Genomic DNA, 12,568 nt, shown 5'->3' with positions numbered 1-12,568 from the left:
CTCAAACCAACCGTTTGAATTTTCTTCCACTAACTTTGACCTAAATTAAATCTACATCCTTTCCGATGGCTACACGATTTTAAATGATGAGTGAATAATTGCTCTTTCAAAATTGGCAAATATTATTTTAGGTGAATAATTTATATTATATTTAAAAATTCAGATTTTAGATGTGTAAATATTTTAGTATCTACACAGCCGAAGCCAGGGTAGAGGTTTAAGTTTCAGACCCCCCACCAAAAAAAAAATATAATAAAAAGATTTTGCTGGCTAAAAAAATACCAGTGGAATATAATTATTATTTTTCAAGCCTTGGATTTTGAGCAACTTTTAAAAGTTCCATCCACAAATATTGAAACAACTTCGCTTAAAAATTTAAAAAACCGGACGCAATTCATGTAGTCGCTTAGATAAAGCTGGACGCAATTCGTGTACCCACTTATCAGTTTTTTTTATTTTGGGACGCAATTCGTGTGTAGCCGTTAGTTAATACGGTAGACAATAATCGGTGGCATAATTGGTTTCAAAACAGGTATGGAAAATCTCATCACCATATTCTAGTGATGAAACTTGAAGTATAAGAAGAGCAGACTGTTAAAATATCACATTTAATTTAATTTGATTAAATATGTAAGATTTAAAAAAATTAAATTTTTAAACTAGAATATTTGAAGAGATTACGCCCATCATGATGCACGTAAAATCTTAACACGACGATTGCATAGATGCAACACGGAATACAATTAACGCCGAAATAATTGTGTATGGTTTTTTATTTGTGTCTTCATCTACAATTAGTATAACAAAAAGCGTTTCGTGGTTATATATCATTATATCGATATAGTGGACCCAAAAATGCCTACACATATTTCTTACACATCTTTCTTTGTAACAATGATATGCGTACAAGAAAAACCTGTTTTTGAAATAATAATTTCATTTGTTGAAAAAATGAAACTCGTATACACGCCACAGTGTAAAACTTTTCTGAATAATCCATGTGTAATGAACTTATTATTTTTTAATTATTATCCATTATTAGAGTGAAATAGATGCAAGTTATTTTGTTATCACACATCAAAAATATTATTTTTTATCTTAAGATAAAAAAGAATTTTGATTCTTCCCTCAATATTCATCCAAACTTAATTTTATAATTAGAAGAACCTGGTGAATATGTAATAAAATTAAAAGTTATTATAATAATTATATGCTGATTATAAAAAAAACATCAGATTGTAGATTGAATATATAAAATAAAAAAAATAAAGTAAAACGTTCATGTTTGTATATTATTTATTATTTAATAATCTATAAATATACAGAATGATTCAAAAATCTTTATCCAATTACGAATATAGTAAAACGAATACAAAATATAGCCATTAAAATGGAGATAATAAACTTAACAATACCAAATTATATAATAATAAATACTACAAAATTACTATGATTAATCAACATTCAACATTCACCGCAATCCCAAATGTCTTCGTCCGCGTAAACGTATCCACCGCCGAGATCTTGGTCGCCAACGACCACACCACCTGTATTGCCTGTTCCATTAACTACACCTCCAACTACGTATGTGCTAGTTGTCAACGCATTACTGTGATCGCATTTTAAAGCTTTGGCCGGATGACGATAATAGCGCAAGGGAGGCGGAACATTCGGTCGTCGAAATTGATGATCGGACTGGCTAGTATTTTCACGCTGATCTGATGATGCAGTAGACGTAGTGGCTGTAGTCGGATCACCTGTGTGAATAACGCGAAAACAATTTTAATACTGATGTTTCGTGTTAGATCATTTCACAATACTCAAAAATCATTATTAAAATATTTTATTTTATTATTATTATTTTATAGATAATTATTCATTATTAGAGAAAAATCGACTATTACAGGTTCCCGCTTTGGTCGCCAAGTGTTATCTTTCAGTTTACGATTTAGGAGAAATACGACAATAATAATATTAACACTTAGGTACACCATATGTTTAGAATTCATTATAAAATACTGCTATTTTGTAATCGAAAAAGATACGAAGTATACGTAGTGTATAATAAATTTTATTTTATTAGAGATGGCGAAAAAATGAAGATGATAATATACTCGCATGATTATTTGCAATTAGTCGGTAATTACGGTAAAGCACGTTGGACCACGTTCACGCACCAGACGCTACTGATAAACGGTTGTATCTCCGTGAATTAAGTAAGTATAGTATAAAGTAATTTATATTTTTAATTATCAGGATTTTTTTTCTTGATCGACCTATTTAAATTATATTACTTTTAATAAAAGCAATTGAGTGCTGCATAATATTTGTATTTTTTATTTTTGTAAAAACAAAGTAAATAAAACTGTAGAAACTCACATTTAATTTATAAAAATTAATTTCTTATTGTCTATAGGCTAGATAAATATCAAGAATGTGACATTATTTGTATACGTATACATTTTTTATTATTAATTTAAAAAATATTTTTATGTACTTTGAACTTTCAATATTAATATACTCTCGATATTAGTATCAGAAAAAATAATTAGACAAATATTCCAATCTTGAAAATCTCTCAGTGACAATAGTTCTTAGAGTTTTTATGAAATAAAGTACGGCCTGATAACAATAAATATAACAAATCATCTATTATAATGGCGTAGTTGGTATATATTATGATAAAAAATGATTGAGGCGTATTTTGTTTATTATTATTGTGAAATATTAAATTTAAGAAATTCGTCAACAAAATAAGACACATTTTACAACAACGTTTAACTGCATAAATACATAAATGCAAAATACATAGATAATTAAATGCAACTTACTATACGACCCTTTAACCTGACATACTCTAGAATGTAAATATGTAATGACGAACAAGTGATTGTTTACAAACTGGATATTAGTGTGGTAATTAATAGATGACAACGGACACTGCGAATCATAGTAATTATTAATCAGTATGTATCTACCTACTAGGAATCCAACAAATAATTTCGAACGCGTTTACCGTGGAAATTATAGCTGTGCGATGGTAGCGACAATATTTATCTTAAATTTAAACATGCATGCACTCTTAAAATGGTCGACTATTGTTAGATAGGTACTTATTATACTGTCAATCATATATACGCGGTAATCGGGTGATCACCGATATCAGTTATCGAAAAAAACAAAATAATCGAAAAAGACACGATTTCCACTGAATAACAGATAATTTTAATTTTAAAATTGTTTAGGGATTTTAGATCATCAAAAAGCTAACCTTAAACATTATTGTTGACACAAATGTATTTACAATAAAAAAAATGTTGTATACCAGTTGTGGTGTAATCAGTGAATCAGTGATGTCGAACGGTTGTAGGAATGGTACGAAAGTTTTGTTCACAGCATTTTAGGTAAGAAATTCGGACCGCCTGATGACATCACTATGTTAACGAACGCTAATGATATATTTAACCATGTCTTGGGGTCCTACAGCATAACCACAACGCATTAGAATAATTGATTAAGATACCCAACTAATCTCACGAATTCATTAAGTACTATAGGCATTAGGCAATGATATTGTTGATTTTATACCTAATTTAATGACGATTTTAATAATTCCTCTCGTGACCGGTAAATGGTGACCATAGACAAATGATAATAAATGAACAGATACGAAATCGGCTAGATATTTTACTATTGAATTGTAATAAGAAGTTTATGCGAGTTATTTGCATAATAAACATAATGGTTAGAATTCGTCGCATTAGTCGTCTGCAATTTCGATCACAGAGTTTCTTTGACGTTTATAGTACCTACCTAAATATAGTGATATAAAATTATTACCTAGGATTTAACCATCATTTATACATTTTACAAAAAATAATTTAAATGTATACTTTCTATACTTCTGCGTTTATCAACGGACGATTTAAAAATATTTATTGTTACAATAATGTTCCGTATACATTTTTTTCATTTCTTTCAAGAAAGAAAATATTACCAAATAGAATATAGAAAACGTTTTGTTAATATTTACATACTTCCCAAAGTAATTTTGAAAAATGCAAAGATTTTATTTCTTTTCAACATGAATTTGATATATTAAAAGTAATATGAACAGATTTTTGTTCAACAACGACAATAAGTTTTATAAATATAATTGAAAAATGTGAATAAGTAAAATATACTTAAATATCCTACTATATAACTACCTTGTATAATAGTATTTATCGATTAGCATTGAATGTATCACTGTTAAGTGTTACAGCTAATAGGCAGACGTATAGCATATTTGAAATTATCAAGTAGGTATCGCTTAAGCTTAGCAATAAATGACAATAGATTTTACTCACTAATGCTTTTAGCGTTGAAAAAGATGTTTTGAGTAATGTAGATATAAATAAAATAGTTATACAGTGGTCTCATTAAAAAAAAAAAAAAAGAATACAACTCTGAAAATTGTATACAGTATTTAGGTACTATTTAGTATTACATTAATTTGTATTCGTAAAAAAAAATAATATTATGTAGCTTATCAAACATTGATAAGTATTTTATTTCTATTTTTTTTAGAGATTAAAATTCTAGATCAATCAATAATAGTTTTGAATATTATATGTTCAATCAAAAATCCATCAATTTCGTTATAAAATGGTTTATTGAAATTGTTTTACCAATCATGTGTAAATCTTCCTCAGTACTGACTACTGAAATTATATTGAAGTACTTCAAAATTTTCTAGTTGTAATTTCCCAATATTTCAATTTCTTTTCAATTTATTATAAATGTATTTGAATTATATTTTCAGCTTTAAGCTTAACATATAAATACCAGCTATTAAATTAAAACCATTAAGATATAAAATTATAACTCGAAATTAAGTAAAGTTTATATTTTACAAGCAACTTTTAAATTAACTTAATGTTATAGATTTTCAACTTGTCTAGCCTTGAAAAAATATTAAATAGTTTATAACATACCTATTATGGGTACTATTCCTATAACTAAGAAATTTAACATACATTTTATTTTTACTATTACTTAAATATATTACGTATTTTATAAACTTACATTGATCATTCTGCATAGTAGGCATTATCATATTATTATTTTCTAAAGTTATCTGTCTATACTTTTCGAACGAATACATTGTGTTGTTTTCCAAAGAATGTAAAATATCTAGAAAATAAAACGTAAGTTTAGTTTTCAATTAATTAAAATTTTACATTTTTAATATAGGTTATTTTATTTATTTATTGTATTGCTTTAATATAGGTATTATACGATAATACGATACATTTGATAGATGTTCACGTCTGTTATTACAAGGTACAAGTATGAGATGGAGTTATAAGTTAAAATTTAACTGAACGAACAATACGCTAAAAATGTTAAAGATACAAATTGCCAGAGCACACAATATCCCGTTTAACGGAGTACATGACAATCCTGCTCATCCTCATGCAATATCCTACCATCGAGACCAGTGTTTCACTATGGCAGGTTATCGCATGCGGAAGTACTGATGAACTGGTTTTCCTAGGGCCGCTGCATATTTTCTCACCGGACAGAATATAGGTACTAACTATAACTGCTAGTTTCTGAAAAATACGAATTTATTTCTATCTTTATCCGAAATGAAAATATCAATATACAATTATGATTTACTTCCGTGGTATAAGTGACGGTAGGACATCTTTATGGCGGCGATTTATCGATTCCACCGAAACATTCTTTAGTTTGATAAACGCTGTGTTATGTAGTGTCCATGATATTCAAATTTCAAAAAGTTTTTGAAACGCGTAAAGGTAAAAGTTGATTTAATATTAAGAACTATAAGTAAATCTTTAGAAAATGACGTATCTTAATTTCCAACTCACTAAAATTTCAAAACTAATTGTAGCACAAAGTTAAATAAGTATTTATAAAAAGAATACAATTATTGTTTAAAAATACCCTTAAAATATACAGACTATTTTTGCCTATATTTAATAATGTCAAAAAAATTAAATCTTTACGTTAGTGGTACTTACATGAATTATTAGGTAAAAATACTAGTGGCAAGTCCAGGTGCGTAGCCACGATTATTTTAAAGAGATTTTTAATTTATTATTTATGTATAACTTGGAAAGGGGGACTGTTCACATATGACATATCCATCATACATTCACTAGGTTAAATTAATTAATTGTAAAATAAGTTTAATAAGTTAGTTTTTGAATATTTCTTTGAACAAAATATATTTTTTTATAATATTAAATATTAATAATAATATTTATATCAGTCTGATGCGGTGACTCTTTTTTGGCAAATCTTTTGATAATAATCTTATTTATAATCATACGGTTGGCAAATGACAATGTCGTTTTTCGATAATATTAGAAATAGTATCTGTTAATTACACATTTTGTAAAAACTTGAATAATTTTTAGCATAAAATATAATTTTGAATTCTATATTTATATAACCAAGAAGAAGGTGTTTTAACACCTACCTTCCAGGTTTTACTCCTGGGTAAGTTATATTGAAAATTGAACTGGCACTGAGTATTTTTCTAATTCAACATGTAAATTTTTTTCAGATTTAAAAAACGCACAAAATTATGCACGCAGTATCTTTCAATTTTAATAACTTTTTATCTCATTAAGTGTGTTACTTAAAATAATAGTTAAATCTAAAATTACAAATAATTAGAATTACCTTTAATAACTGTATCAAAACTGTATGTAGATTCTAATGGAAGATTTTCTGGCTCATTTGGAGGAACACTTATCGGTTTCATCGAGGCAAGACAACTTGATTTAGTATGAATGTTTTCTAAAACATATTAGCTGAATATATTATCATATATAGGTAGTTATATTTAGTTTGATATATTAAATAATAAATATTGATACATAATACATTAATACACCAACACAGTATAATATAATTGCTTTAGATGTTATTTTGTTATATTTAATTATTCGATGAATATGCATTCTATAAATGTAATAATATATATTACTTATAATTAAAAAAATTGTGTATTGGCTACCGATTGATCAAAATCATCTAAAACCCTGTACGGGTCTTGTTAGTGTTTTAAAATTACGGACCTTGTTTTAAATTGTTTATTACATATTTTTCAATTAAAAAATCCTCGAGAGAACAAAATTTAGTAAATAAGATGCTACATAATTTCGCTCTTGTGGTTTTCGACGTAATAGTCGAAACAAAATTGTTGTCTAATGCAATATTGAACTAAGGAAAACAAAAAATAGTGTTAACAATATAAAATTTATAAGCTATCTATAATTGGGTGTAGGCCCGTATGCAAGGCTTCTACGTGGAGAATGTTATAAAAAAAAAATTATATTATAAAAAATATTAATATTAATTTTTTTAGTAGGTTTATGAAAAATGTTTATTTATCATAATTTTTCGATCATAAATTATATTTTAGGAGCCTTGCAGAAGTAGATTTCCTTCTAATTCGATGTAATCAATAGCTTTGATTCAAAAAAAGACACTGCAGGGAGAGTAGAAGTAAAATCCCTTAAACCTCTATCCATCAATGCGTACGGGATTGGTTATAATTTAAATAAGATATTCATTTATATTTGGTTTCGTCCCGTATACACGCTTCGATAACGTCTACCCTGGTAACAATAGATAACATTTATGGTTTAGTCCTAATTTTAGTATGTATAATATTTTATATAATACATATCACAATTTATGGGTAATTTATTTTATAGTGAACATTAATATTTCTTTGAATTTTTTTTTTGAAATGTAACGTTTTTCGTGTACTTAATTATTATTATAGTATGGTGATAAAACTGATATCGAATTAACGATGTAGCACTATAAAGAAACGCCTATACCTATATTGTTTTTGTGACACACACTAAATAAAATGATTCGATGAATGTGTTGGTATTTTTAATTACATTATTATCAAGGTACTTAATTTTGTCTTTCAAATATTTATATTTTGTACATAAATTGCAGTTTATAAATTAATAGCAGTTCAGCAGTAATCAGGTTTACATTTTATTAATCGGTGATTATAATGGCATTAGAACAAAACTAAAATACTTCCCGTCTAATATCATAATTGTTCTCCAGGTTTAACTAGCCCGCCATTAATGGATATTAAATGTCAACGCAATTATAGTTTAATTGCAGCTTATACATTTATATATTGCAATTGTAAATTTGTAACAAAAAATTTTTTACGGACGATGTCCATATACATTATAAGTCCGACCGACTCTACCTATTCATAATTGATGTATATCATGTATTACAAAATACGCTTGAGAGATCCCATTCTTTTTACAAACAGTAAATTTTTTATGGTTTAAACATAATTTTATAGTATACCAAAGGAGAAATCAAAAATATTAAAATTTATAATTTTGGTGGCATGATAAACTTAATAATATTCTCTTGATATGCACCCTGTGTAATGCTTATTCAACCGAAATACATGGGTTTTAAATAAAAAAATTATTGTTATGTTTAAACGGGATCCGGTGTTATATACCTTTTACTTTTTTGATTGCATTTAAAGTGTTTTAAAATTTAGATTTTTCTCTATTTTTCATTGAAACTATAAATTATTTACAAAATTAATTTCCAAATTTTTCCTAATTAACTAAACATGAACTCTTGTATGCGTAATTGTATACTTGCTTGAAATAAAATGTTATCAGACCAATATATTGAATTTTGATAGGATTTCAAACAATTATTTCAAAATTTTAAAGATTTTGTTTTCATAAATTTATATCTTAATCACAAATATTAATATTTAAATTTAATATTACGGTTGTCGTCAATTATTATATTTATGCATTTTTTTAAAATTCGTTTTCGAAATATTACAACTTTACAACTGATACTATCATTTTGTTACAGATTTTAAGCAAAATATATTTTAAGACATTAAGACATTTAGTGTTCAAGACTAAAAAAAATATAATTTTATATTAACATTAACGAATCTACTCATTTATGTGCTGCGTTTTGAATATATTACTGAATTCAATTATATTTTTCAAGCGCGTAATGCAAACACCAATAGATATGTACGAAACAACATGGTGTTAATATATGTGTTTAATTCGTTTAGCTTCAGATTGAGCTACGACATGGCCGCCGTTGACCACTAAATTGTTAGAACACTACGTATCGTTCTGTAGTGAAACTCCCTAGGTACCACGAAATAATATCGGTATTTTTTAAAATTAGTTTACAAATTTCAACTCGTTTAAAATTTTCACGGCCAACGATTTTTCATTTCGGTTTTAAAATTGAATAATATAATAAGCTGAGTTTTTAAATAATTAAATTATTTTTAAGTACCTACCTAAAACTATTAAAAGGCATATTATTTAGTTTTACTATGTTTTAATTTTTATGTGTGTTACGAGCATTTTTAAATTTTAATATTTACATATTTCACTTAAAAAGTAAATTCAAAATATCATAAAAACCTAAAGTAAAAACAAATACAATGTTTCAGGTTCACAATAAACCAAATCACTTTAATATTTAGTCAGCGTAATATGATTAATTCTATTAAACACCAACTCGCCATTTGTATCTACGTTTATCAGACTTATTAAATAGTAAATAGTAGAATGAGTATTTAAAAAAATTAAAGATAAGTGTTAGACCAATGAAAGATATCGCATCATAGTAAAGTACCTATACATATTTAAATGTGAATATTATAATGAAACAAAACTAGGTATAGTCGTTGCCAGATAGATTGACACGGCGGCGGTGCCGCTTTTCAATAGGTGTAGCCCAAACAAGTCGCGGTGTGTTTAAAGATTTCATTATTATTAATTAATACAATTTATACTTTTTGTTTTAAAATGAAAGAAATATTACCAAAATATTTGATTTTAAATTAATAATGTAAAATTAGTTTTAAAATGTTTCAAATTGTTAACAATATTGTTGATTTATTAATATATTTTCGGTAATAACAACATTCAACTACGGAGAACCCCTGGTTTTTCGTTATCATGCCGCCGCTGCCGTTTCAATCAATCTGGCAACAAGGTACTAACTATAGATAATTTAATTTTTTATTAACATTAGATAATTGGATGTACTAACTGCTACCTATAATTTTATGTACATTTCACCCATAACAACGTTATTCAACCTTAATTCATCACGTAAACTTCTACACCAGTATCACTCATATTGGTAACTTTATTTTATTGGGAATTCTTGAGGATATTAGGTTAGTTAGTTCTATTTAATTTAATGTTAAGTTAATATTGGAATTGTGTGACAGCTTATGTGTAGCTATACTAGTTGTAAAAAGTGAAGATAATATTTTGTTTCGGGTAAAAAAAACGTAACCTTTTTAATCTGCATAGCTTTTCAAAAAATAGTTAAATAGCGTACTAAAAATAAAACAGGATGAAGTAAAAAAATCATGTAAATTGTGCTTTAAGTATTTTTGAAACATCTAAAATTGGGTCGTGAAATTTTTAAAAAAGATTTACAAATATGTTATATATAAATTTGAAAAAGCAGAGAACAAAAATTATAAAATTAATTAAAAAATATGTATCAATATATAACGAAACAAATGAAAGAATTTTTGCAAACAATAAAAATTTTTTGTTTTATGTTTATACGGTAAATATTATACATTCATTCAAATTTTTACCAGTTACTTAACAATCAAATTTAAATACTTAAGACTTTAATTTTTAACAAGATAAATAGTACTTAATAAAAGCAATATTTTTCAATATAACAATATTAATATGATCATATTTCCAGTACTAAGTCTCAAAAAAGGAAAGAATTTTTCAAAAATATCCCTAGACGTAATCTACAATGCATAAAAAAAATATTTAGGCCACAATTTACATACAAACAAAATATAACCGAGCCACAATTTATGTAGGTATGAATAAAATATATACCTTAGCCGCAATTTACATAATAAATTAAAAACGGAAGACAATTTATAGGGACCCATTTTCCACATCATACAATTAAAGGCGTGTTAGTGTTAAATAATTTCAAATGAAAAAGGATTACATAAAGTATTTCAAAAATATTATTTTTGTCGATAAAAATACAATATTTATGATGAGTATATAGTATAATATAATGTATAATAAATCAAAAAATTTATATAGCAAATCAAACAAGGGCCTTATCGTTTAATAGCAAATATTATTAAACTATAGTAAACTCACGGCGATTGACAGTAGGTTTCTTTGCAGCTACCCTTCGACGAATTTTTTTCGGATTATGATAATTCTGATTATGCCCTTCCAATCCAGACCTCAAATTATAGTTACGTGCACACAACACACACTCAAACATGTCTATTGGAAAAAATGTAAATAATGTACTTAGAGACAAAATTAATAATAATACGTAAAACCCTAACAGACGTAGAATACTACACGTCGTAATATTATAATATTATATTGTATACATCATATCTACCTACCTTCACGTGTATAAATCTTGCTGGTCGATCGTCGATAATGTATTGCCGGGCAAGACGGAGGTGTTTACAGCTGTAGTCGGTGGACGGACGGATGGACGACAAATACGGTCTGGATCCCGTGACGATGTAGGCAGGTACCTATAGGCTATAATATTAAAAACTCCTCAAAATGCCTCTTGCCCCACCAAATAATATTATCGATATACTATCAAGATTATTATGTTAACGTGTCTCTAACAAAACACGTGTTTTTTGTTCGGGTGTGGGTCCCTGAAACAGTACAGTTCGTAATCCTACTTTTGTGCTTTTTATTCGTGGTCCAGATGAATTATGGCTTTTTTGTTGCACTGCTGCATCGACTTCATCAATTTATTCAATACTCTGACATTGAATATTATGTTTATCACGCAGAGATATTGTCGTACGCTGTAGATTTGGATCAGTTGCATTATTTTCCATTTCCATTCGAGTAACAAAAACTTTGACTTCTGTCTACGAACGGCGCCGCAATTGTTTGATTTCATCAATAGGCACAATGTAGACGAACCCCATGGTCCGGCCGAAACCATCACAGTGGTAGGTAGTCGACCCTGAAGCCAACAATATTCATCGCAAGGTCACGCACAATTCCACAATACGATACGATCCGTCCAAACCGGTTATATAAGTACCCACTATGCATTTTATTTTTTACCCTGGTATGTTTATTGTGATTTTATCGCAGTCATAAATTTACACTTGTTATGTTGACACGTTCATGTGGTCCCACTAGAAACGTTTATCTTTGTAAGGGAAAAATTGATATTTCACATCGATATTCTAATACCAAATAACATTCCCCCACAGCCGTACAAATGGTTTTATAAATAAATTTAATTTTGAAAATGAGCTCTAAAATAACTGCTGATTTTTTTTTTTTTTTTAATGTTACCTCATTTATTATTTTTGGTTTTTTCATCTTTTTATGTTTGATATTATGTAAATATGAACTAATATACATGCATTTTACAAAATCTTAAATGATAAAATAATATAAATATAATTTTATTGGTACATCTTTATTATTGTAAGTAGGATATTTTTTTA

General features: G+C 27.2%; 1 protein-coding gene across 1 annotated transcript; it reads right to left on the bottom strand.

Annotated features, from left to right (window-relative positions):
- Nucleotides 1-1,402: 1,402 nt before the first annotated feature.
- On the bottom strand, nucleotides 1,403-5,156 carry LOC113554702. Its single transcript, XM_026958656.1, has 2 exons — nucleotides 5,068-5,156; nucleotides 1,403-1,757 (listed from the first exon to the last, which is right to left on the bottom strand). Exons 1-2 carry the CDS (start codon nucleotides 5,144-5,146, stop codon nucleotides 1,465-1,467), a joined length of 372 nt encoding a protein of 123 aa, XP_026814457.1. The 5' UTR covers nucleotides 5,147-5,156; the 3' UTR covers nucleotides 1,403-1,464.
- Between the last annotated feature and the right edge of the window lie 7,412 nt (nucleotides 5,157-12,568).

This window comes from Rhopalosiphum maidis, chromosome 2 (assembly GCF_003676215.2).
Source record: "Rhopalosiphum maidis isolate BTI-1 chromosome 2, ASM367621v3, whole genome shotgun sequence".
Taxonomy (NCBI): domain Eukaryota; kingdom Metazoa; phylum Arthropoda; class Insecta; order Hemiptera; family Aphididae; genus Rhopalosiphum; species Rhopalosiphum maidis.
This window is presented reverse-complemented; position numbering and strand designations above follow the sequence as displayed.

Coding starts and splice junctions, on each gene's coding strand:
- LOC113554702 (XM_026958656.1), bottom strand. CDS start 5,146: ATGTATTCGTTCGAAAAGTATAGACAGATAACTTTAGAAAATAATAAT. Junction 1,758..5,067: donor TACTATGCAGAATGATCAAT/GTAAGTTTATAA, acceptor TTATTCACACAG/GTGATCCGACTACAGCCACT.